The sequence below is a fragment of the Monodon monoceros genome, unplaced genomic scaffold (assembly GCF_005190385.1).
Source record: "Monodon monoceros isolate NGI ecotype Baffin Bay Population unplaced genomic scaffold, NGI_Narwhal_1 Super_Scaffold_2, whole genome shotgun sequence".
Classification (NCBI taxonomy): domain Eukaryota; kingdom Metazoa; phylum Chordata; class Mammalia; order Artiodactyla; family Monodontidae; genus Monodon; species Monodon monoceros.
The window spans coordinates 19,114,295-19,140,759 of NW_021703776.1; the positions used below are offsets into that span (position 1 = coordinate 19,114,295).

The 26,465-nt window shown below is 38.4% G+C and overlaps 1 protein-coding gene across 2 annotated transcripts in view; it reads left to right on the plus strand.

Moving 5' to 3' along the window:
• RELN (reelin) overlaps positions 1-26,465 on the plus strand; it is a 519,854-nt gene that overhangs the window by 280,268 nt on the left and 213,121 nt on the right. For both annotated transcript variants that reach the window (XM_029233992.1, XM_029233993.1), the window contains exons 9-10: positions 12,725-12,821; positions 15,768-16,008. In XM_029233992.1, the coding sequence (XP_029089825.1) occupies positions 12,725-12,821; positions 15,768-16,008 (338 nt within the window). The remainder of the gene's footprint in view (positions 1-12,724; positions 12,822-15,767; positions 16,009-26,465) is intronic.

The window sequence follows — 26,465 nt, forward strand, 5'->3', positions numbered from 1 at the left end:
GAAAGAGCCTGCTCCCGGCAACCACTACCGAACCCCCAAGAGGCAGTAGCTCCTTCTATTGTTTCTGTTCTGATTTACTTTGAAAAGTCTGGGGCTTTGTGAAGAAGGGCATAACCAAATAAGAATAAAACTACCCTGGGCTTGGGAGACTAAAACCAATTGATTTATCCTTTTACTATAAAAGTAAAAAGAAATAAAGAAATAGAGAGGGCTACTGGAGACACAGGCTCACAATTCCTAATCTGTAATTCCATATTACAATACAAAAACTCTCAGAAAAACCACAAACCTTTTTTTTTAATAGTTATGCGATGGCAAAGCCTCCCATGACCTGAATTCATTTGGCAGCCAGACCTGACTTGAAATGATTTAAGGCTATTTATAATCTTTATTTATACTACTTATGTGAATCTCATGTATTTCACTGTAGAAATATTAATATGTTTCATTATAGGGTATTGCCTCAGACCTTGCTGGGGATGTTGCATAACATATGGTATATTTACCATGTTACCTTTCTGAAATCTGTAAATTAAGTAAATAAGTAAGTAATTTGGATCCTGAAGTTTATCTTACCTTAAGGGATTATGGACTTGTATGACTGTTATTTTGAGAAAGGGAGTAACTCTTGAATTCTTAATAGAATAAATGACTAATATATCTATTTTTTAAGTAGTCTTGATTTTATACTAAATCAAGCTATTTTTTAAGTTGTTTATTTTTATGGCAACCACCCAAGAGAGATGAGAAGAAAGGAAGAAGTTTAGTTGTGAATTTTGGGAAGTTGCTGTCTCTAGGAAGTTCCCTAGCGTCTCCTCCAGACATGTACATTATGGTTAACGGGCTACTGCACAATGAACAGGTTTTCAGTGTGCTTAATATGGGCTTCATTGATTAGCACATAATTGGTACTTGTTCATGTGCTTGTGTATTCTTGGCATTATAAACCCTAACAGCCCTTTAAGAGCCTTCTGGCCAGCACTGCACAGAAACACTCCACTTAGTAAATCCTGGAAGGTACAGGTTCTCACTGGCTTTTGTTGAGCTCCTGAGGTTCACTCAGGTGGTCTCCAACACAGTCCAAAAATGAATGGCATGTTTCTTATGTAAGCAAACAATTACTTACAAGTCATTTCATCCATCCTAATCTAGTTGTAATGTGATAGTTTCCTTTTAAGAATATTTTAATTGAGCCAGATCTGCCTGAAGTAATAGAGAAGGAAAATAGTTTCAAGAATCATATCTTCTCATTCTCTTTTTATTGTTGTCCTGCATTACAATACATTTGTCACTGGAATGTGCCATTTTAAGCAAAGTGGAAAGTGAACCATGTAATCTAGACCTTGGTGCTCCCGTGTGAGTTAAGACATTGGTGAAATGTGCAGGAACACGCTTCAGGGCATGCTCTGTACAGGGGTGGGTCTAGGTTTTGTGAGTCCATGTTTGAACCTTACACAATTTGGGTGAGGGCTAGGTTGTCTTTAAGGAAAAGAATACAAAATTACACATTCAAAATTAGGTACAAATGTGAATATTTATTTAGAATGAGAAAAGAAATCACAACAAATTACAAATCTTTAGAAGTTGACAATACCACAAGCATCATAAAATCCAAAAATATAACATAACGTCTTTGTTAACTGCCTGAAATATTCTTTTCTTACAACCTTTGGGTGCATATTCTTAAACTGCCTCTGCATATGACAATTCTATAATATTTTTATCTAGTGACTAGAAAAATAATTCTGCCTCTAGCTTGGTGGATCAGAGGTTTTTTTTTCATTTATTTAACATCTTACCTTCACAATTCCTTACTGATATATCATGTACGTCTTTAGGATCATTAGCAAATTGTAAAAATCTCTGTCTTAATTTCTTTCATGCATGAACTACAAGACTGCAGGGCATTTTGACTTCTCTTGCACAGTGACCAATCTTAGCAACTCTGAATTGATGTCACTCACTGAACAGTTTATTACCACTGTTCTTGAGTCATGATGACATAGGTACTTCATCACAGTGGGTGGTAGGCATGTTCCTAGAAGCTCTTTCTACGCTGAGGATGACTGCACTATGGAATAGAAGTGACCTGCATAACTGTGTAACTGTATCACACACACATAACATATCTCCAACTCAACTTCCCCTTAAATGGATCCCAAAAGCTGCCATGGCCACTCCAACACCACCTGGCATGAGGGTAACGTGGTAAGGCAGTAGTCAAGAAAGGAGGCAACAGTCTCAATTGGTTGCAAATGTTATAAAACATGGTCATGTGAACACATTGCTAGAATTCCTCCCAAGGCCTTGGAAGGTGCTCATCCAAGTGCAGAGCCCTGAAGCTTAAGCTCCATGAGCTTCATGGTAAATCCACTTCTGTCTACCCTGTCCACTGTCTACACTAACATGTTAGAATTGAGCATTATATTTATAGATGTCATACTGATAAAGATGTGTTTGTATTCTTATAATAAACTTATTGTCATTTTCACACTTCTTTCATGGGAAAGCCTCAACTTCCCTTCCAAATACCAATCACATCCTATCACCTTCCCTTTATTTAATATTCTATTACTTTTGCCTATCTCAGTAGTCATATGTAGGAATCATGGAGATTTCCATACACTGCTCCACCTAGTATTCTGATTCCCTGTAAATAATAGTCATTAATGCAAAATAAGAAAAAAATTTTTTCAATGTAGATATTTTAAGCCATGTATTTTTTCATTGAGAATATTTCCATGTCTCTGTGACTCATTTTTGTTGATAAACAACTTTTGTTGTTGATATACATGGGGAAGGGAAAAGAACACTGGATTGAGAGTCGGGCCATATCGTCCTTTCTCTGCCAACTGGCCTTGTCGTGTAACTTTGGGGAAGTGGTGGAGCCTGTGTGAACCCCTGACAACTTGTTTGTAAAGTGAGAGTGTACATCTTCATGATCTCTTAAATGTCTTCCCACTGTAGTCCTAAATCCTAGAACTGGGTGACAAGAGTGAACTATGAGTTAACCAGGAATACATTTTGTCTGAAAATATGGTTATGATGTTGTCTGTTTTAGTTCAGGGGGTCCCCACAAGAAATATCACAGTAGTTGCCTTTGATACATTTATTCATCCAATTGTAGCTAATTTATACTTGTAGCCTGTTTTGCCATCAGAGAAAGATATTAAGTAGAGGAACAGAAAAGCAGCATCAGCCAAGCCATGCAGTGTTGTTACCCTAACAATTCTCAGCATCGGAGAACAAATGTGCTGCCCCTCTAGCTTTCCCAGAAGAGTGACAGTCTCTGTGCTGGTGGACAGAGGCTATAAATCACCTCCATCTCCTTATCCTGCTGAAAAGAAATGCTACAAAAGAGCCAGTAACAACAGCAATAATAATAATGGTATCATTGCAGTTCCAGAAGACTTTCTTCCTAGAGTTTAAAGTGCTTCCTAAATTGCACTCATTCATTCATTCGTTCGTTCATTCAACAACTATTCACTGAGCTCCTATTCTGTGTGAAGTAGCTCTCAAGGCACTGGGGAGACAGGATTCACAAAACAAAATCTTTGCCCTGATAGGGCTGACGTGCTGATGAATATCAAACAAATGAATGTCAGGGAATAATGAATGCAATGAAGAAAATTAATCAGGGGTCATCAAATGAGGAGTAGCATTTTGTTGAAGGCAGCCAGGGGGCAGCCACTGAGGATGTAACCATTGATCAAAGGCTTGAATTGTGTCGGAGAGGTAGCCCAGCAGAGGGAACGGCCAACATAAGAGGCATGTGGACTGCTAACGGATCACCACACAGCTTATGTAAATGTCAGTTCTAAATGATATTTTACTTCTTAAGTGGGAAAGGCTATTCAAGGTGTATACATTTCCTAGTTTTTCCTGAATGACAGCCAAAGTCAAGGGAAGTGGGACTGAATCACGAGAAAATAACTAGGCTTCTGAGTACCTCAGAAATAAGAAATATTTTTAATAATTGGTTGACTCATTGATTGATTGATTGACTGTTAGATTGATCATCTGGGCCTGACTCCCTATAAAAAAAGTGGAAAGTTACTTATCTATTGTTTTCTAAATTATACTAGGGATGATACTATTTAAATAGAACCCGGGGAGGGGGGGTAAAAGTTGATACCAATTTTAGTTGCAATTTTAAATTGAATAAGTGGTTCAAAGATCAAACCGAGATTACAAAAAAATATTTCTTAGAATCATAGTGATGAGTCTCTCTAACAGTGAAAGGAAGCAACCTTTTAGAAATAAGCTTTACCATTCTTCTTATTTCTTTATTTTTAAATAAGAAGTACTAGGCACTGTTTTACATTTGTAAATATTGTTTCCTTATAGTAAAATGATTATTTCAGAAACAGATTTACAAGATATTATGGAATGCGTTATTTAGGATACAAATGTGGATTATAGTGTTATCTTAAATTTAATCCTGATTGTAATATTATATCAGGTTAATGCTTTCCACATAATTAAAATTTTCTGAGTTGGGAGGTGTTAGGATTTACTTCTTTGGAATACAACTATTCTTTAAAATGTCTTTTAAATGCCTTTCTATAGATTTTTAAAGCAAATGACAAAAAAATGTTCTTTACAATACCTTTTGTGTTTGTTCTGAGTGCCCAGATAGGAGGTTATCACACTGATCTGGGTGAGAGATGGCCTCAGGAGGTGGTGGTGAAGGTACAATAAAGGCATAGATTCAATAAATTTGCAGGAGGAGGGTGTGCAGATTTGGGTGACTGGCTACAGGGGCAGGGAAAGGAGGGGAATGGGCAGGGAACCTGCAGAGAAAGTGATGCCCGAGTAAACCCGATATTGAGGCTACAGGTGGGGTTCAGTCCTTTAGGTTTTACCAAAAAAGGACCATCTGGCTCAAGTCAGGAGCCTGAGTAGAAGCAGAAGCACAAAAGCCTGTCCCAACATGTTCTGACCATGTGAAAATGAAGCACTGTTTGTCTGGTTTTTTTAAAGTGTGCTTTATGCACCAGAAGGAGTATAGTGAAGTAGTTGAAGGCATGGGTTCTGATCTACCCAATTCTGAATCCCATTTGGGTCTAGAGTAAATCGCTTAACCTCTCTTTGCTGCCGTGCCCTTACCTATAAAGTGGACATGCACAGAGTAGTACCTCTCTGCTCATAGAAACCTTAATTGCTCTCTTGAGTTACTAGAATTTTTTTTTCTTTGTGGATACTACTAAAACTTAGATCAGATTTTCTGTTTTCTTTGGATGCTAGGAACTGCAAAATCAAATTTCCGCTCTAGCAATTGTAAAGACCTTATAAAGTATATTTCATTATACTGATCCCAAAGGGCCTTCTTTTTCTTATCAAGTAGACAACTTTCTTCCCCTCTAACACATTTACAGTGATGCTAACAAACAGGTAGATTACTCACTTGGGTCTCAGTTTTCATCTCCAGGTTGAACTTACAGCGTTTCCATTAAAGAGCTGGAAAATAGCCCCAAACCAAAGAATCGATGGGGGGAAAAATGTGCTGTAAGTTCTTTGTTAAGCAGTAATTCAACTTAATATTTAGCCCATAAACAAATATTTGCTCCTCTTTCTGTGGTAAATGAATTTATGAAATGAAACAAAAATACTGAATCATACCTGAAACCTTTTTTATTTTAAAGGAATTTTGCCTTTTTAAAAAAATATTTATTTATTTATTTATTTATTTATTTATTTATTTATGGCTGTGTTGGGTCTTCATTTCTGTGCGAGGGCTTTCTCTAGTTGCGGCAACTGGGGGCCACTCCTCATTGCAGTGCGCGGGCCTCTCACTATCACGGCCTCTCATTGCGGAGCACAAGCTCCAGTCACGCAGGCTCAGTAGTTGTGGCTCATGGGCCTAGTTGCTCCACTGTATGTGGGATCTTCCCAGACCAGGGCTCGAACCCGTGTCCCCTGCATTGGCGGGCAGACTCTCAACCCACTGTGCCACCAGGGAAGCCCCTGAAATCTCTTAACGTGGACCAAGATTTGTTTTCTAGGCACTTTTAATGCATTAACGCCTTAATCTTCACAACAGTTCTGTGAAGTGATTGCTATTATTATTCACATTTAACAAATGTAGAAACTCGACACAGGAAAGATAAGCGACTTGTCCAAGGTCATACAGCTAAAAAGTGTCAGAGCCCAGATTGCAAACCTGGCAGCCTGCCCCCACCATTCACTCTCCTAAGCCCTACACATACTTTCTCTCTGGAAGATAACTTATATCAGAGGGAATTTTACTCTAAAAACTGAAGTTTAAAAAATTATATAGAATTATCAGTAATACTAACAAGCATTGAATTTATTATCATATAGAATTCCTTCAGATGAGAAAGAGTAAATAAGATCTATTTAAGGCTATGTGATGATAAGGTTATATGACGATAAGATGTACCTATCATCAAAGATTTTATAACATTACAATTTAGAGTAACATTTTTCTATAAGGTTACAATTTTATTAGGTTTCTTCCTAGACATAAAAGTGGGTTTTCTCCCTTAGAACAGTGTGTTAATCTAGTTAAATATTCAAACAGACACAAAATAAATCAACTTGAAAGGACTAGATAATGTCTTACTATTAAGAAGACATTACATTTGGGCTTCCCTGGTGGCGCAGTGGTTGAGAGTCCGCCTGCTGATGCAGGGGACACGGGTTCGTGTCCCGGTCCGGGAAGATCCCACATGCCGCGGAGCGGCTGGGCCCGTGAGCCATGGCCGCTGAGCCTGCGCATCCGGAGCCTGTGCTCCGCAACGGGAGAGGCCACAACAGTGAAAGGCCCGCGTTCCGCAAAAAAAGAAGACATTACATTCGAGAAACTTTCTTTTTTTTTTAATGCAGTAGAAAATGATTCCTGATGGAGAGGTCAGAACATGTGCCTTGGGGATGGTATTCTATGTGGCTTTTGAGTACTTTGTATGACTTTGCAAATTGCTTATTTTTAATTATGCTGGGCCATTATGACTTTACTAATAAGTAAAATAATTCACCTGGCTATCATTATTCCTCACATTACTTTATCTGGCTGATAAAAATGTACCATAATTACTCATGTAATCTGTCTCTGATATTTTTATTCCAAAAGCAGACTGGATTATGTAACCATCTAAGTCATCTAAGGGCAGTTTCTAATTAACATGGGGGAATTATTGCCCTGTTGACTATATAACAGTACCAAAGTTAATCTGTGGTAAGGATACATACAGCCCAGATATTCTACAGCACGGCTCTCAGATGCCTTTTCACTTTGACCCAACTCAGGCAAATCGAAAGTCCTTAAGTCCCATCGATCTACGGTTATAGTTCCCCTTTCTAGTATAAATATAACACAGTAAAAACAAAGACATGGAGAAATTACAGCAAACTTATTTATGATCCAGCCAGAGTTTATTGAGCTTCTGTTGTGCACCACGCACTATTCTGGGTACCAAGGACACAAGTAGTAAACAAGACAGACACGTTCCTCCTTCAGTGGAGCTTGCATTCTAACAGGAGATGAACAATGATCAAGTGAACAAGTAAATAAACAGGTAAATTTAGACAGTGGTAAGTACTATGAATAACTTAAAATGGAGTGATAAGATGGAGGATGATTGGACCCTGGGGGATGGAGGTGTTTACATTGAATGCGCAGGGAAGGCTTCTTTGAGGAGGTGATGTTTGCACAGAACCGCAAGAGAGAAGATGGACCCAGCCAAGGGGTAGTCTGTGGGGAAAGATATGAATGGAATGAGGAGAGAATAGAGTATGAGGAAATTGACATAATCAGTGTAGTTGTAGGCAGAGAGAAGGGGCATGGAAGCCCTGAGATGGAGTGTTCAGGGAGGAGAAAGAAAGTCCACAGTGTCTGGAACACGTTAACGAGAAGAGTGGTACAAGGGAAGCTCTACGTCACGGAGGGAGCTCAACCTTTTATTCCTAGTGGGCTGAGAAACCTTGAGAGGATGTTAAGCCAAGAATGAATGACATGATCGCTAAAACAATTTAAAAGATTCCTCTGTTTTTGAAAGACCTCTTACTGCTGTGTGGAGAATGGATTATAGGAGGATAAAAAAGGGAGTAAGAAAACCACCAAGACATGACCCTGACTTGAGTAAGGTGGTAGCAGTAGAGAGGAATAGAAGCTGAACAATATTTTGGAGTCAGAACTCCCAGGCTGATGGGTTGGAAGTGGGCAGTGAAGCAAAGGGAGGAACCAAAGATGACACCTAGTGCTTTGTTTGAGCATCTGGGGTGGTGTCATTTGAAATGAAAAGGGTATCCTAGATATTTGGGGGGTGGAAAACCAATAATTCTAATTTTGACTTAAAGAGCCTGAGTTGTCCATTAGAGATGGTGAGTAGCAGTTGGATCTATAAGTGTGGATCTCATGGAAAATATAATTCTGGGTATTATCTGTTATAGATATTATTTAAAGCTTCAAAGTAAAAGGAGGCAATGTAGATAAGAGAAGAGAAAGCTACCAAAACAATTTGAGATCAAGAAGGAAAAGGGCAACAAAAGAGACTGAGAGGCGGCAGTCAGTGAAGCAGGAGAAAAATCAAGAAGGTGGTAGAAGAAAGTATCCAAGAAAAAAGGAGGGATGCACTGTGACAAATCCTGCTGAGAAGTCAAGTAACCTGAATATGGGGAAATGATCTGTTGATTTGGCAACACAGACTCCCCAGATACCTAACCAAGAGCAGTTTCGGGGTGGAAGGGAAAGGGAATCGGAGGATGTGACAAAGTGGAGGCAATCACTGGACAGCCCTTCTGAGAAGTCTTGCTATAAAGGGAAACAAAAATAGGATTGGAAGGAACAGAAGTTAGGGGTGTGACATCAAAAAAAACTTTTTTAAGATGGGAGATGCTTTGTATGTTTCTATGATGTTTGTATGACAGTAGGAATGATCCAGGAAACTCATTGGCAGAAATTGGTGATACAAGAGAAAGAGGGGAAATCTTAAAGAACAAGAGAAGATGGGATCTAGACCACATGAGGAGGTTCACCATTGGTAAGAACAGAAACGCTTCATCCAGTATAACAGGAGGAAGGCAGAAAACACTGGTGCAGTGGTTGAAAAGATGAGGGCATTACTGTCTGGGTCTCTGTTTATCTTAACTATACATGGTGCATTGTTAACCTAATAAAAAGGAACTTAGACATATGATTGTATGTTAAAATTCCAAAAATTTAAAAAATAACCCAGTATTTTTATACATAATTTGATAATGCAGAGCAAGTTATTAAAATAGCATAAATTCATAGGCACAAATTCAATAGCACAGATTCAGGACATCATCAATGAAAGGTAGTTTTGTTGCAAGATAGTTTCAAGGCATTATGTAGATATCTCCTTTCACAGAAGAGTAGAGATGGCTTGTAGTTATATTGCAGTGCATATATGTCTTAAGCCATAGGACAAACTGTAAGACAATAATAGGCCAGAAATGCTGCTGAAAAAAGTATCCATCATTATGTGCTGTGGGGTTGACTAAATAATCAATAGTAATGTAAATGACAGTTACAGTAAATTCATGTAGGTTTATCTTTATCATTTATCAATTTATTTGTCAATTTAAAATCAAGAATTGACAGCCAAGACCAACTGGAAACAACATTCATGAGGTACCTTTAACACAAAATATCCTGTCCTCCCCCAAACTGGGGATATTGCAGTAATCCTGGTGTTTGTAGCTCTACACTGGAGCCAGATATCCTAGACTGTTAGTTGGGGGTCCTCAGTAAGTTCTAGAAGTTCATCAGTTTTATCTATGAGTATCAAACTTTAGGAACCCTTAATCACTTTGTAGGCTACTTGTATCCTTGATGTGGGTAAAAATGAAAATATTTGGAATTTCCTCGTTTGTCGGTAAGAACCAAAGAAAGAGTTTGAATTTTTAGACCCGTTTAAGTTCATCATGGTTCTCAGGCCATACTTTTATAACCATGGTTCTAAAGTATCTTCCCTCCTTCAGCAATTGTTTAAATCCTTGCAAAATTACTACTTTAGAGTGAAGGATTACAATTACATTGGAAGTGATCTGAAAGAGAGAAAATGGATCTGCAAGTGAGAGGATATTTTGCATTTTTCACTTGGGTTTGTCTTTCCTTTCTGGTGTTAAATATCAGCTTTGGCAATTAAACATCTTCGATTTAAGAGGGGAAAGAAAGAAGTACCTGTTGTAGGTGGCACCTGCTCATTATTGTCTCGTCACTGCATCAGAGGTGCTTTGAGGTATGTGATAGCTCTGCACCACCGGATCTGGGGGCAGGGAGTTGGGGGTGGCATTAGGCATCTGGGCATGTGGACGTAAATTAACTCTTTCCTCCCTTTATCACAGACAGAGTCAAGCAACCGTTGTCAACCTGGGCAAGGGGAAATCTTATTCTGTTGACAGAAGTCTATGTGACAGTGGGGCTGCAATTCAGAAGGGCTTATGTGAAGAAGAAATTCACCCAGTCTATGTGGAACAGCTGTATTAGGAGTGGGCATGGAGAATCATTTATTCACTGGCTTGGCACCATTTGGGATGGTAGTTTGATGGGGAGTGCTCCCAGAGGGAGGCAGCCTTCCAAAGCCGACTGGTTCTCTTGGGTGGCGCTTCTTCCAGGAGGGGAAGTTCCCTTGGCATGGGCAGTACCTCTCCTCTGGCTGTCCATTCGTACCGCACACCTCAGTCCTGGTCTTCTAGTTGTCCACTCCTTTGTTGGGAGTCCCTGTGGCATTTGAGCTATCTTTTCACATGGGAACCCTGGGCTAGTTCTGTTTTCCAGGGTACACATTTGATCTCTAGAAACTGTGCACCTTTATCTCACTGGGGTAGAAGTACTGCTTTCTCCTGAAGGGACTGAAAAATTGTTGAAGGATTATAAGCAGGGAGGTAACAATTCAGTTCACTTGTAGGAAGAGCACTGGCAAGAGTGGGGCTGGGTGAGGACATGTAAGGCTGAAGACAGGGAGACCAGCTAATCATTATTAAAAAGTTTTGGCAAGAGCTACTGAGAGTCCATTGACAATAGTGAGGCGGAGATGAGTTCAGAAGATATTAATAGTTGAGGTACAAAAGAGTTTAATGACTAAGGAAAAGTGAGTCACCGGCCAGGTACCTTTTTTGTTTTATGGGTGCATAGTAAACTTATTCTCACAACACTGAGATGGTAACATAAGAAAATAGACAGGAAAGGGGTCATATTGGTCATCAGGGTCATATTTAGACACATTTTTATTTTCATGTTTATCAGCTTTCCTTCTCTTTTTTCAATTTGTAAATAATTTCCATTGAATTGCTTCTGTAAGGAACATTTTTTGGTTATCATTTGTTCTATCCTTTCCTTTTTTGGGATTCACCTTATACATTTGCTTTTAAGTACTTATGGTGTATAAAACACGAAGGAAGCACCTAAATGCCGTTTACATTCTTTAGGCTAGTTTGAACTGTCTTTTGAAAAGACAGATTGTCTGTCAGACCTCATATTTCTTGGTGTTGAAGCTTGTCTCACATAATCCTGGCTGTTTCCATTTCCGGCGCCAGAGTTTGATATTTATTTTAAGCAGCTGCTTAAGAAAGGTGGAACTTAGCAATGATCAAAGTGGCATAAAGTAGGTTTCTGTTTGAGCTCAGGGTTGCTGTGGAACTTTCCTTTCAGTAGCCTTCTCTCGTGCGTTTTCATCTACATCTTAGCTGTGCGAATAAATCTAGGAAAACTGCTGTTTGGCCTTTTTAGCGCACTGCCAACTTTGGCAATTGCACACTAACTGGTGTTGTACTAAACACCACTGAAATAAAATAAATGAGTTTGATTAAAGCTTGGAACTCCTGAGTACTACAAATGTAAAAACCAACAGATGCCATTTGCTGAAACCAGGACTCCTCTAGCAGATGGATGAGAGTTAAAAATAAATTGCGCTATTTCTTTTTATTTTGGTTCATTTGTTTTTAATATAGTATAAAAAACCCTGCTATTGAGTTACAATAAACTCCTGGCTTATGTTTCATGGCTGGTTTCAGAATCTACGAAGATCTTTGATATTACAGTCAAATTGTGCTTTCTTGTATGTATTCAATGAACATGTAAAAACAAATTCTTATCAGAGTTTTAAAACTTTCTTTGGTAGTCATATCTCCAGTATTGAAAATAATAGTGAAAAACAAGGACCGGATATCCACAATGGGACATAACGTCTCTCTTTTAAATCTTTAATGTTGGGCTGTAGTAGAATAATATCAATCATATCTCTAATAGCTCTCATTCATTTAGTACTTGAATTTACTTTACAGTATTTTAGTTTCTCACATACTGCCTCATCATTTAAATAACACACACACAGAAGAAGAATGCTATTTTTATTCTTCATACAGCTGAATGACTCACATGCCGTTAAATGAAATCATTATTGATATTGACTTGTAAGATCCATATTAATCATTCTATAATATTTAGATATTTCTTGGCATAGAACTGAACGCTTATATTGAAATTTAATTTAGAAGTTCATGTATTTCTAAAGAGACCTGAAATTCACCTTTTTTACCTTTTCTCAACTCTTAAAATTATTTATCAAATAATGTTTATCAGAACAGATTACAAGAAATTTTAGCATAGTTAGAAGAATGGGGAAATGATCAGATAACTATCTACGTGGTTAGAAAATTATCTAGCGTATTTATCAGGAAGGATAATATGTAATTACACTGTATTAACTTTGAAATTTGTTGTTATTGCTATTTACAGGTTCAGGTTCATGTCGCTTTAGTTATTCAGACCCTTGCATCATTGTGTCATATGCCAAGAATAATACTGTGGACTGGATTCAGCTTGAGAAAATTAGGTTTGTTATCATTTAAAGTATCTTCATAAATTTTGACGTAGGTGGATTTCTGCTTCCCTGTTTACCTTCATTCTACCACTGGCTTTATTCCTCATGGTTAAAAGTACTCTGGTGGTTAATTATGTTGAATTACATTGATGCACATATTATTACCTGCTCTATTTGAACAAGGTATTGTTAAAAGTGTCATTTTCCATTCAATACTTACCACTGTCAGTAGTAGCTATAACAAACTATTTATTTTTGGTAAAAGTACATTTGAGGTAGTAACCTTTCTGATGGAATTCTCCCCAAAATAACATCACCACCCATCTCTTTAGGTGGCCTGGCTGTGGCCTGGTTTATAGGCCTAGGAATATATCAGATTACCACCTAAATTCCTTCCAGTCTGTGATGATAATGAGTTAATAGCCTTTTGGATCCAATCTCTAGTTCTGTCATTTTCCTTCTAACTTCCCTAAGGCCAGTTCTAAAATTCTATTATCATAATTGTGATGCAACTTGTAATCATTTATTACATTTTCTTTATTTTAAAAAAATCCCTTGGAAAAAAGAAAATTAGGTTGATGCTTAAAGAGGGAGAAGTTCATTCAGGTTGAAAATATTTGATTAAATTTAGCAAAACTCAAACTATGTTAACTATTTCTGTGTAGTTTAAATCATAAAATAAAATTCAAAATGGGTGCTTAATTTCAGGTATGGTGAGGTATTTAAAGGAAAAAATACCTTGAAATTTTATTAAGTGGTTATTCTGATCAGTTTAGTTCTTAAATTAGCATGACTCACGTAGAACATTTTCCATCAGTTCTGTGACAGTTTTCTTTTTTCTCATGCTATTTTCCTTACCATTTTTCCATACTGAAAGAATTGTGATTTATTTGGGAGAGAAGAATAAATATTAGGTTCTTAGTCTTTAATATTAAACCAATCTGTCCAAAGTTTCTAGTAGTATTTCAAATAAAAATAAAAGTCTCACACGTTCAAGCTCTCGTCTAACCAAAAACTGAGAAAAATGATTCCAACTCATGGATTTTAATAGATTGTCTCCCTCTGTGGCAGGATAAGATATTATTTATAGACACCTGGTACAAGCCAAGCTCTGACATGCTGTGCCACTTGCCAATTTTATAACAGAGCATTTTGCTCTTCCTTCTAATTTCTAGTAGTTATTATGAAAATGCGTTCATATTAAATACTGATTTATATAAATGGCTTTAAGCAAAGCAGCATAAGTAGTGGAAGTTTTACTCATGCCTCCATTTTTTCTCTAATAGTTATACACCATAGTTTAGATACATTGTAGTGCTGTTTCTTGCTGAAAAACAGCTACACGCTTTTGATATGGCAAATAGTGAGTGTACACATTTAATTACAAGATATAAAGATCACACTCAGTTGATTCCATTTATTTTTCACTAAATGAGACTTTCAATTTTAGTCCAGGCACCAAACTATCATACTCATTTAATGCAAATTTACTATTAGTGATCAGAGTGGACATATTTTCAATCACTTCCTAAAACTAAAATGTAGCATCTTCATTAAATTCTTTTTGAAGTTAAAAACATAGTCATCATTAAATATTTTAAAGGAAAGGGGAATTGATTACCCCCAAAGGTAAGGTACACCATTCATAACCTGCACAGACAATTCTGCGGATTTCTGTGTGCTTCATTGGTGAGTGAAGATTATGGCTTTTCTCTAGTCCTTTCAAAACTGATTTATAGTAGGCCCTGGGTACTACTAGTTTGTATTTTAGTACTACTTTTAATCTTGGCTAAAGCCATCATTTTTACTGTAGCAGGTTTCTACTTTAGTAGAATAAAATGTCTAATAAAAATAGTATATAGCAGGGCTTCCCTGGTGGCGCAGTGGTTGAGAGTCCGTCTGCCGATGCAGGGGACACGGGTTCGTGCCCCGGTCTGGGAAGATCCCACATGCCGCGGAGTGGCTGGGCCCGTGAGCCATGGCCGCTGAGCCTGCGCGTCCGGAGCCTGTGCTCCGCAACGGGAGAGGCCACAACAGTGAGAGGACCACGTACCGCAAAAAAAAAAAAAAAAAATATATATATATATATATAGCAAAAGGACCTAGATGTAACAGATGTAATATAAAAATCATGTTAAATTATATCATGTTTTTAAAGACTGGTCTGCATGGAATTCTAAAGAATTCAAAATGAGAGCATTTAATTCTCATGGCAAATCTGACATTTTCAAAACAAAAATGTATCTGGTTACTATAAATAAAATAACTATTACATAAAGACTGATTATGAAACATATAGCATACAATGATCTCTTATAGATGCAAAATTTCAAAATAAGAATTAAAATTAAGATAATTTTATAGTTTTTCTCCTTTTCTTCTTCTCAGTATCATAAAAAATATATGGTTTTATTTATTTTTTTTAAAGTGCTTTTATTTATTTTATTTATTTATTTTGGCCTCACGGCATGCGGGATCTTAGTTCACCGACCAGGGATCGAACGTGTGCCCCCTGCAATGGAGGCACAGAGTCTTAACCACTGGACCACCAGGGAAGTCCCAAGTATATGGTTTTAGATTGAGTGTCTACCATTCACAAAAAACTGTGCTGGATACACTTTGATTTTTTACAGGAGCCATGGCAGTTGTGTACCATTTTCTCTTCAATTATCCCTTTACTGGCTTGCCTGAATATGCTTACTGCCTGCCTTGTGTTAAACGTAAAGCTCATTAAGACATTTAATATTTAAACTTTCATCACTCAATACGAACATCTTAATAATCAGCATGTATTAAAAGATTTAAGGGGTATGCGATTGTTAGTATTTAATCTGTAATGTGTACAATATTTTTAAGATAAGAAAACCACAGTCTTAATTAAGAAACAAAAAGGATCTCTAAGAAAAGTAAAGTGGACACTGTTGAACTTTATTGTGACACCAGTTCTCGTCTCTCCAGAGCCCCTTCCAATGTCAGCACAATCGTCCATATCCTCTACCTTCCTGAAGACGCCAAAGGGGAGAACGTCCAGTTTCAGTGGAAGCAGGAGAATCTCCGAGTAGGTGAAGTATATGAAGCCTGCTGGGCTTTAGATAACGTCCTGGTCATCAACTCAGCTCACAGACAAGTTGTTTTAGAAGATAATCTGGATCCAATAGACACGGGCAACTGGCTTTTCTTCCCAGGAGCTACAGTGAAGGTTTGATCTATCTTTTGTTCCTTCTCCTCTCCTCTAAAACCTAAAGCTCAGTAAACCAAATTGTACAAAGATAACAGTTTTACTAAAGCCACTATTAAGAGAACAGGTAATATTACTTTACCCTCCCTTGTAAGCATGGAAAATCATTCATTTATTTATCCCTTTAACAAGTATTTTTGAGAATCCATGGTGCCATGTACTGGGCTGAACCTAGAGAATATAAACATAAAAAGGCAGATATGTCTCTTCCCTTCATTGGCTGTCAGTTTAGTGGGGGAGTTAGACATGTCAACGTGCATGTGCAAAGTAGCATCATTGTTGATTTGCTGGGAAAGTTTAGAGTGCTGTGGAAATACAACATACAGTACCAAATCCAGACTTGAGGGATTAAGAAGACTATCCAAGAGAATAGGGATACAAGTGGAGAATGAAGGGTAATTTCAAATTGGCCAGGAGGGAGGAATAGTGTTTCTAGAATCATAAATCACATACATAAAGGCTGGAAGGTGATAGCACAAAGCAGAGGCCTTGGACAATGTTCCAAATAGTTGTCTAACAGATTTTGAGTTGAGACTTGTGATAAAGTCTGAAGATATGGCCAGTGGTGAAACCTTAAAGCTCTTGAAAGCTGCTGTAGAGTTTGAACTTTATCCTGAAGTTGATAGGGAGTCGCTGAAGTACTCTGAATAAGAGTCAGATAATTAGATCTGAGTTTTGAAATATCCCTTCGAGGCTGGAGGACAGAATGGAAGGGAAAGAGTGCATACAGGAAAACCAAATAGAAGGCTGCAAACAGTAGTCCTATGGGTGATCACATTGACCAGAAGTAGGGGAGAGATGATGGGAAAATATGGATGGATTCAGAGATTTTTAGGAGGAAATGGAGAAGATTGGGGACTGACTGAGATGATGATGGAGTGGGAGGTGTCAAGGACAAGGTTTGGGCATCGTTGTTTCAACAACGATGCCATTTGTTGAAACAGGAAACAGGAAGAGGAACGGGATTACAGGAGCTGAATTTACCTTGGACATGTTGATTTTGATAATCCTGGGGGGGGCAGGCAAGAAGCAGCATCTGGTGGGAGCTTAGATATATGGATCAGAAACTCAGAGGAAGATCCAAAATTGGCAATTATCAACCTTTTGAATGAGAATTGAAATCATGAACTTGTCTGTCCAGAGAGTGTGTAGAGTAAGAAATTGTGCCTAGGCAATATTTAAAAATACCATTAGACCCTCAGCTGGACTCTCTCAAGTTTCCAGTATATACAAATAAAGTACAGATGCAGATTGGAGAATTTTTTAAAATGTGACTCACTGGTACAAAAAAAATCTTGTGCTCCATGGAGGTGAGGTCACAGGAGGAGTCCCAAGCAGAATATAAAGATCTAAGATGCTCATCTCCTTTTAATAATTTATTTGAATTCTAGAAACATGGTTCAAAATGGTTCCAAATTATTTAGAAAACCTTCACCTTTTTAGGAAACTCCCCTGACACAATATCTTGTTGCTTAACAAATCAAACTGTAGACGTTTTGTTTTAAGTTGATGAAATTACACTAGTTGACTAGCATTAGGAACAGACATCATCTTTGCTCAGCATGAGAAAACACCCAGGAAACCTTATGGAAATTTGTTTTGACAGAGACTCTAAAAATTTGGTTCCTTTAAAGAGAGTCCATGGATGCCTTTCATATGGGTATGGAAAAGAACCTTTGTAAGGATATCCCATGTCATATCCCACTACTACTTGATTAAGAGAAGGATTTCTGTTGTCACTGTTCAACATTGGCAAGAAGAAACCCAGGAAACACATGGAGACCTCGGGGCCTGGGATTCACATCCTTTTCCCGTGATAATCATCGGTGATTATTTGGTCTCAGTTCCCATTACTATATAAATGTACTTTTTATGCCTTGTTTTGTAAGTCATCATTATACTAATCTAATTAGCTTTTTGGTGCCTTAATGCACTGTACTTTGGTACCACCCATGATAAAAATGCATGAAGTGTGGTTTTGCTTCATAGTAATGGTTACTTAAATTACAACTTTGTGTGGAGTATACTTTTGCTTTGTGGTCTCTCATCTTACTCATAAGCTTACTAATCACATGTTTGAGACTTGCCTAGTTACCTAGGCCTACTAAGAAAAAAGTCATTGTAGTAATGATTTATACCAGGGTCTTTGGCTATCAAGTAGAAACTTTTCTCTGATGTTTCTTTTTTCTTTTAATTAATTTATTTATTTGGCTGCATCGGGTCTTAGTTGCCCCATACAGGATCTTTCGTTGTGGCAGGAGGGCTCTTCATTGCAAAGTGCAGGTTTCTCTCTAGTTGTGGCGTGTGGGCTCAGTAGTTGTGGTACACGGGCTCTAGAGCGTGCAGGCTCAGTAGTTGTGGCGTGCAGGCTTAGTTGCCCCACGGCATGTGGGATCTTAGTTCCCCGACCAGGGATCGAACCCGCGTCCCCTGCATTGGAAGGTGGATTCTTAACCACTGGGCCACCAGGGAAGTCCTGCTGATATTTCTTTTTAAAATTTCAAATAAGTGCAATGATAAAATCTAAGAGTTTGTCATTTTAACTCATTTGCATGACCAACCTTTTGCTTTTTGGCTCAAACATTTAAGCATGAAAAATTGCTTTTGCCAAGTGATTTGGAGTTCTAGAAATAAAAATTGTTCATTTAAATTGTATGCAATTTCTCCACCAAATATTGTTCCTTTACCGGGTGGCCTCTGAGATGAAAACCGAATACAACCAATTAGAAGGCATATCTCGATGTTCCTATTGGTCATAGGACATGTTTTGAACATTGCTTTATTTTGGACTTTTTAGTTTTGAGGGTGTTTGTTTGTTCAACCTATACGTTATCTTTTCTATATTCATTAAAACTCTCCAAGATGTTTACATCTTAACTAAATCGAAGATCGAGTTTAACAGCAATCAAGAAAGTGTGCATCATTACAAAGTAGAGTTTATTCAAGGAAAATTGTCCAAGCACAGATAGGATACCCTTTGGTTAAATAATAATAGCTACTTTTTTTTTTTTAATTGCTCTGAACGTGAACAATTTCCTCATTTACTTATTTATTTATTTGGCTGCGTTGGGTCTTCATTGCTGCACGCGGGCTTTCTCTATTTGCGGTGAGCGGGGGCTACTCTTCGTTGCGGTGCACGGGCTTCTCATTGCAGTGGCTTCTCTTGTTGCGAAGCACGGGCTCTAGGCATGCGGGCTTCAGTAGTTGAGGCTCGCGGGCTCTAGAGAGCAGGCTCAGTAGTTGTGGCACAGGAGCTCAGTTGCTCCGCAGCATGTGGGATCTTCCCAGACCAGGGATCGAACCCGTGTCCCCTGCATTGGCAGGCAGATTCTTAACCACTGTGCCACCTGGGAAGTCTGAACAGCTACTTTTTATCGTTCACTTATTATTCTAGGGACTTGCTCTTCCAGATGTGTGTGTGAGATTATATATGTATAATCTCATATAGTTGATCTTTATAAACCTATAAAAATGTGTTCTATTAGCCCCATTTTACAGATGTGGAAAGTGGACATGGACATGTTGAGTAACTTGTCCAGAATGCCCCTTTTCCAGTGGCAGAGCCAGGGTTCAAATACAGGAATCCGACTTCAGAACTCTTGCTCTCAGCTCCACATAACTTTGCTCTTACAAGTAGTAAATATAAACTGACATGCTCCCTATTGGTCCTGTGTTTCTTCCCATCATCTATTTGTTAATTTATCTGCCTATTTTCTTCACCATCATTCTCTGGCTATAGGCTGAAAGCTTCTTGTTTTTCTCGTGTTTCTTGATCTCGCTCCAGCTTTATTCCATTTGTACTATATATTCCTTTCTCTGGGTGACAGATTTTGATACATCAGAATTTAGTAAGTTCAGGCCAAGCACTGGTTGCTTCCTTTTTTTCCACACTACAACAGCTGATATTATTTTCACAATCGTAGTTACTGGTCCACCACTGCTGACCTAAAGTGAACTTAAGGAGAAAGGAGTATTAAAATATTTTCCATATGGAGGTAGGAGGCATTTGCAGTAACCTATAGGGAAGGTGAAATAGAGTGAGAACAGGGGGACACTAAAGAAAGAGAAATCAACAGTCTCATGGTAGCAGACTTCCTGTGACAAGGATGTTGGAGCCAAGGATCATACAAAGGGACGCCAGTGACAAAAAATGACATGGTCATTCCTTAAAAGAAATTACATCATGCATCCTCCATACTCAAGACCTTTGATGGCTTCCTGTGTAGGCCTAGAGGAGACAAGTCAAACTCCCTAGCATGTAATTCAAGGCGATTTCCAATCTCGGCCCAGCCTAACTTTTCATCCTCATCTCCTGCTTCCCTGTGTGCCAGCCTCACAAACACAACACAGAATTTCACACTCCCACCCCCTTAGACATGCTTTTCCACCTTTCTTTTTTCTATGCCTAGTCATTCCCCAGCATCCTTCAGGGCCCAGTTCAAATGTCATTGTCTGGGTGAAGTTTTGCATAGTTAACATCTAGCTCCTCTCTGTGCTGCTATAACCATGAGGTTGAATAAGCAGGACTTGAGGTTGGAGACTGGCTACAAAAAAACATTCTTTCTTCCTCGCTAGTGACCATTCACATTCACTCAGACAGCTTTTTTAACCTGTATCCTTTTTGCACAAACCTAAGGTAGGTCCCCAGACTACTGTTAGACCAAAAAAGCAATCAATCACTTTAGTCACCAGTCTCCATTCCATAACGAATACCACATAGTTCACCGTAATAATGCAAACTCCAAGCTTCGCCCATATCTTCTCCTCTCCTCCAGCTTAGGTCTGCTGAGTAGGGATAGAGATAGAGGTCAGCTCCTTCTCTCTCCTTGCTAACCGCCATGAGTTTTAGCCTCTGAACCATCCAGGGCTGGGTAAGGAGGCAGGAGAAGAATCAAGAGGCAGACACTGTAAGCTGGAATTATTGATCCCTTGGTCTGGCAAGTGATCAAAGCTGGCTCTCTCTTGGTTCTACCAAAAAGCTCTTTGGAAATGCCCCTACTTTTCACCAGAACTGGGGATTTCTCACCTATAGCTCCCCAATGCATCTCTCAGGTCATGTCTACTTCCACTCCTAGCCACTGGGCCTCTGACTCATGACCTCAGCCTCTTTCTGCTAAGGGCTCCTTGCCCCTCCAGGAAGACCTTGGGGGCAGGATCTTAGACAAACCAGACTGCCTCTTGTGTGCATGGGCCCAATTCTAGTCTATGGTAAACATTCACCTTGAATCCATCATTGGGAGAAGAGAAGTTAATTACTTTGAAGTGCAGCCCTCTTGTTACTTGCCGGGCAGCCCCAGGCACTAGTCTAAGCCTTTAGAGCATCCCTTCCAAGGGGTGTTCTTGAAGTCCTGAGCACCATGCTTGAGGCAAGGGGAAGGTACCCTCCTCCCCTGATGAGGGGCATGGGTGTGACCCACAGTTCACCAACACCCCTCTCTAAAGGAATCATGTCTCTGCTTTCCAGCTGCCTACATACTTCAGCTTCAGGCTTGTGTGCTCTCAATTTGAGTAAGTGGCTAAGCCATTTTACCGCCTCTTTTGCTAAGTCCTTATAGTTGGTCCATCACCTCTCTTTGGAATGTGGAGCAGTCGCTACCTATTTTCTTGGCACCTTAACCAAATCCAATACTAACCTAGTTCCATTTCAACATTCTGTTATGCCGTAAATATACATCTATGAGAGTGTTTACAACATTGCTTTGTGGTTATGTTTCTGTTTCCCTGTTTAGTGTGTTAGCTTCTTAAGCTCAGGAACTGTTTCTCCCATTCTTGAATCTCCAGTATTGGTACATGATACATTGTGCTAATTGAACAAATGAAAAGCTGAAAAAATATCAAGATCTAGTTTGTGGGGAAAGAAGATAAATTTTATATTCAGCGATGACATGCAGGCAGCTAAAAATATTGTGAATGGGACTGGATATAGCACAACTGTTAAGAAAATGGGCTTAACTGGGTTCAAATCTTGGTTTCACAGTTTATTAGCCATGTGGTTTTGGGCAAGTTATTTAACCTCTTGGTTCCTTGGCGTCCTCACCTGTAACAGGGATAGTAATAGTATCCATCTCATGTTGTGATAATTAAATAAGAAGATACATGTAAAACCCTTAGAACAGTGCCTGGCATATATAAAGGACTAATAAGTATGTGTCCTCTTCACTGAAAACTTTGAGAACAAATAAACTCTACAGGGAAGTGAATATGGAGAAAAATATGTAAAAGGCAAAGGATTGAGCTGATAGCTACAATGGGGGGAGATAATGATAGAAAAAATACAGAACTCACAAATTATGTCATCCTTATATGTCATTAAAGTAATATCAAAATCAAATGCAGTAAATTGATTAGGTTGGACACAAGTATTGCACGTAGGTGTAACTTTGGCAATCAAAATAAGAAATAGTTTCCACTGGAATTAAGTTGAAATGACATTTATGTAATTATAATATTAATAGTAGTTTTCTTGATTAACAACAAGTGATTTTTTAAGTGCTACCATTCATAAAATAAGGTAATAGAGAGTAGTGAGTATGTAAAGTGTCCAGTTGATGTTGAAAATAATGTTTGAGGGTGGCAGGTCAAATAGGAAATATAAAAATGAGTCACTGGCGTTCATAGTACATATTTCTCCTTATCTTCTTGAGATTTTTTTTTTTCAATTTCTTTGGTACTATTTAATTCATTTCATCTGAGCCTGTCCTTGTTTATCTCAAGTAGGGAAGAAGGATAGAAGACCAAATGGAGTAATTAACTTAAGGAGTTATGTGATCTGGAGAACTGCAATTATAGGTCACCAGTTTAAATCTGCCCTGGGCTGGTAGAAGGCCATTACCATCTGTTGGCTCTTTAGTAATTAATAGGAAGTAAATGTCTAACAGTATCGGCTTTTAATGTAGAACCCGACCTTATGTTTGTTGCACTTTTTTATTTGTATTGGTAAGCTGAAGAGGACTGTAAGAGGTTACAGAATTAATATGTTCTTCCTAGACAGCTGTCTGTGTTTCTCCTCCATTCTCTTTACAAGGTCATGGCCTTGCCTGACTCAGCTTCCAGTGTTTTTCCAGAGAACCTGCCCACTTGGAAGAAAAGCGGCACCACATTCTTATCGTGCTTCTAATTACCATCATAATTTTTTTATTTCCCATGAATCCCTAAGCAGGCCTCTGTTCACAACCAAATAGGTGGGGGTCTGAATGCCAATAAGTCTAGTACTGCAAGTCAGAAAGCTAGCCACAGCACCAGCCTCATTAGCAGTCTCCACAGCAGGTCCATTGTGGACTCAGCAAGGCAAGGAGCCTGAACCCACTTGACAGTGAAACACCTGCCTTCATTATTAGTTACGATGGTATTTCCTTCTTTTACAGAATATTGCATCCTTTTTTTAAATTACTTTTATATACAATTTCTAAACTAATCAAGAATTATTTGTGTCAGTTGTGCCTATTCTAAAGATAGGGAGTATACTCTGTTAGTCCATCATTTGCAGTTGCTAGAATTGGCTGTTGCTGCCACAGCTGCCATCCCCTGACAGCACTGCTCTCTATCAGATGGCTGTGGGTGTTTTGCCACATATAATAGTGGGAGGCACATTCTTCCTGCCTGAAATGGGGGAATGATTAATCTCAGGGCAACTTCTGGTGCTCCAACTCATTGCAGAGCAATGTTTTGTCATCAAGGTTTAAGGGAAATGAATGTTTTGGCCCCTTCCATTTAAGACATATAGAATCAAGAATCAATGTTTCACCTTGGGTAGGATTCTCATGTCCATCTCCATTGAGTAGTATGGATACTGGATAATAAATAATAATAACCATAATTATAAGTAGTAGTAGCAGCAGCAGCAGCAGTAATGGTGACATTTCATGAGTCATCTGTAGGTGCCAGCACTATGAGGAAGGCCTTATCCTCCAAGTTTTATATCTGTGGTAGGGGAACATTGCATGTCTGTGAAGGCCCTGAGTACTTAGTGCTTAATTGTCCTTAGTCATTCTTGAAACATCTGGACAAATCCATCAAAGTCATCTCTTCCCAACTCCTCAAAAACACATCCTGCCATCTGAAAATGTCCTTAATTTCAAGTTCAAAGAAAAACACTAAATGTAGGATTTTAAAGGGTCAGCCTGGAGCTGCTACAGCTACCTGCTTTCTGTAACTCACCCTTAGAGAGAAGAGCTGCAAAGGTCAGGAAAGTACTCAGAGGAGAACCCAGGAACAAATGATTTGGACAGAGCTATGAGCAGATTTTTTGGTTTTTGCTTTTTTCTGTTTTCTTCATCTTTTAATAGTACTCAACGAAGCAGAATTTCCAGATGGATCAATACGCCATGGAGGTAAATATTGGTCAAGCAGCTGCTTCATTTTGTTTGTTTGTTCACTCCCATCTTTGGTGGCAGCCAAAATTTCTATTTTGAAAGCAGGAATCATCCACAACTCCTTGATATCTGCATGTGTGAGAGAGAGAGAGAGAGAAAGAGAGAGAGCACACTTTGCTCACTCACTGTTAATGAATGTTTATATCTGCTCAGCTAGCCTGGTTACCCTCAGCTTGCAAAGGCATAAATCACTGGCTTCTGTCAACTCTGGAATTGACTCACAGATTAAGTGCAGATCACTAGGAGATATGGGCTGTTCCTCGTATTTTTTTATTTTTAAGAAATCTTCCCACTCTGATTGCTGTGCCTGTATCTGCTAATCTTTTTCTATTTATTACCCTAGTTCATTGTATGGATAGCAAAGAATTCCAGATTACTCCTTTTACACTTTTATGTCAACTTGCGTTGAGAAGTAAATCAGTACTAAATGTCACAGATTCTGTTGTGAAGGTTTGTCCTTTAGAATAGGCTGTGCTCAAATGTATTTAAAAGAAATTTTCTTAAAAAGTAAATTATTAAATTTTGCAGATGTGTGCCAAGGATTGGGAGTAACTAAGTATACAGAATTTAGAAGTATTTCTACTTGCAGTTAGACTGCTTCCTCTCTCCTCCATTTACTGTTGATAAATATCCAATGATAGTGTCAATTTTCCTAGTTGAACAAACACCAAAAGGTCCTAATGAAGACAACAGCCATCAGGTGAATCAACAACCCATTAAGGAGAAGAATTAAGTCAGAGCAAGAGAGTCTATTAATTTTCTTATAGCTCTTGTACATTATGCATTTGCCAAATTCCTTGTCCCAGTGGACACTAGGCAGATCTCCAGTCCTGAATAAAAATTGGAGCTTTCATTCTGGAATTCTGCTGTCACCTGTCTAATACTATTGTCACAAACTGTTGAATCATTAATGGAGAATAAAGGTTATAATATCCAAATTATGAAAAAAATGTAAATTTATTTGCCTGAAAATGTAGTCTTAACACAAGTCAAGGCTAGTGAAAAAAGTCAAAGACAAATGGTGAAAGGGGTGATCACATTCAAAGCAGAATTTATTTTTAAATGTGCTTTTTGGGAATATAATCCCCTGGCAGAACAGTATCTGCCTACTATAATGCCTAACTTGTCTTCCGTGAATTGGGCACCCCAGAAAAAGGTTTAAAAAATCCATTCAGTGATTTTCCTTTTTTAGAATGTAAGGACAAACAGGAGGAAATCAGATATGCTTTCCAGAAATGTGCTTTGCAAATCGCTCTACTGGAAACTATCTGGTCTGTAACTTGAGGGATTTGAGTACCGGCTTTCTAATGAGGATAAACCTGAGCTCAGTAAGACTTGTGGCGAGACCATGTTCCCACGTCTTTTTCCATTAAGAATCGGAATGTTAACCTATGATTTTCTGGCCAGATTCCAGCTTGGTTAATTGCATGCTGTCTCTGTAAATTCCCTTTGCTTGGGATGTTCTTCACTTTGGATTGCATTGCTCTTATTGTCATGTTTCCCCCAAGAGGTGGCTACATGATATTGTAGAATGAGCCAGAATATATTTTAAGCTAATAAGAGTACTTTGGGGATGAAGGGTTAAACGTAAGTAGTGTGCTTTTCACAATTTCCCCCCAATGCAGCCTATTTGTACAGTAATTAATGTGGAATAGCATTAGTGAAACATGGAATTGAGCCAAATCACCATGACAAGAGTGGCAGTAACACAGAAACAAATAATTTCGATAAATTCTACTAAAAATAACCAAACAAATCCCCAGAGCCTCCTTGACTATGCACCCTTTTCTTGTTTGTTTATGGTCTGAAGCTGACACGTTTAATCACTAATTAAGTTAATACGTTATTCAATGTGAAATTTATTTTATTCTGTCTGAACATCCAAAACATAGTAACATTACCCATCATCTTTGTACTTAGCACAGCACATAGCCCAATTATTTGCATAGCGGCACTCATTAAGGTAAGGTTTTTTAAATAAATGAATGAAGATAGGGGACGAAAGAAGGAAGAGAATTAGCATTTACTGATTTCCTAAGATTCATC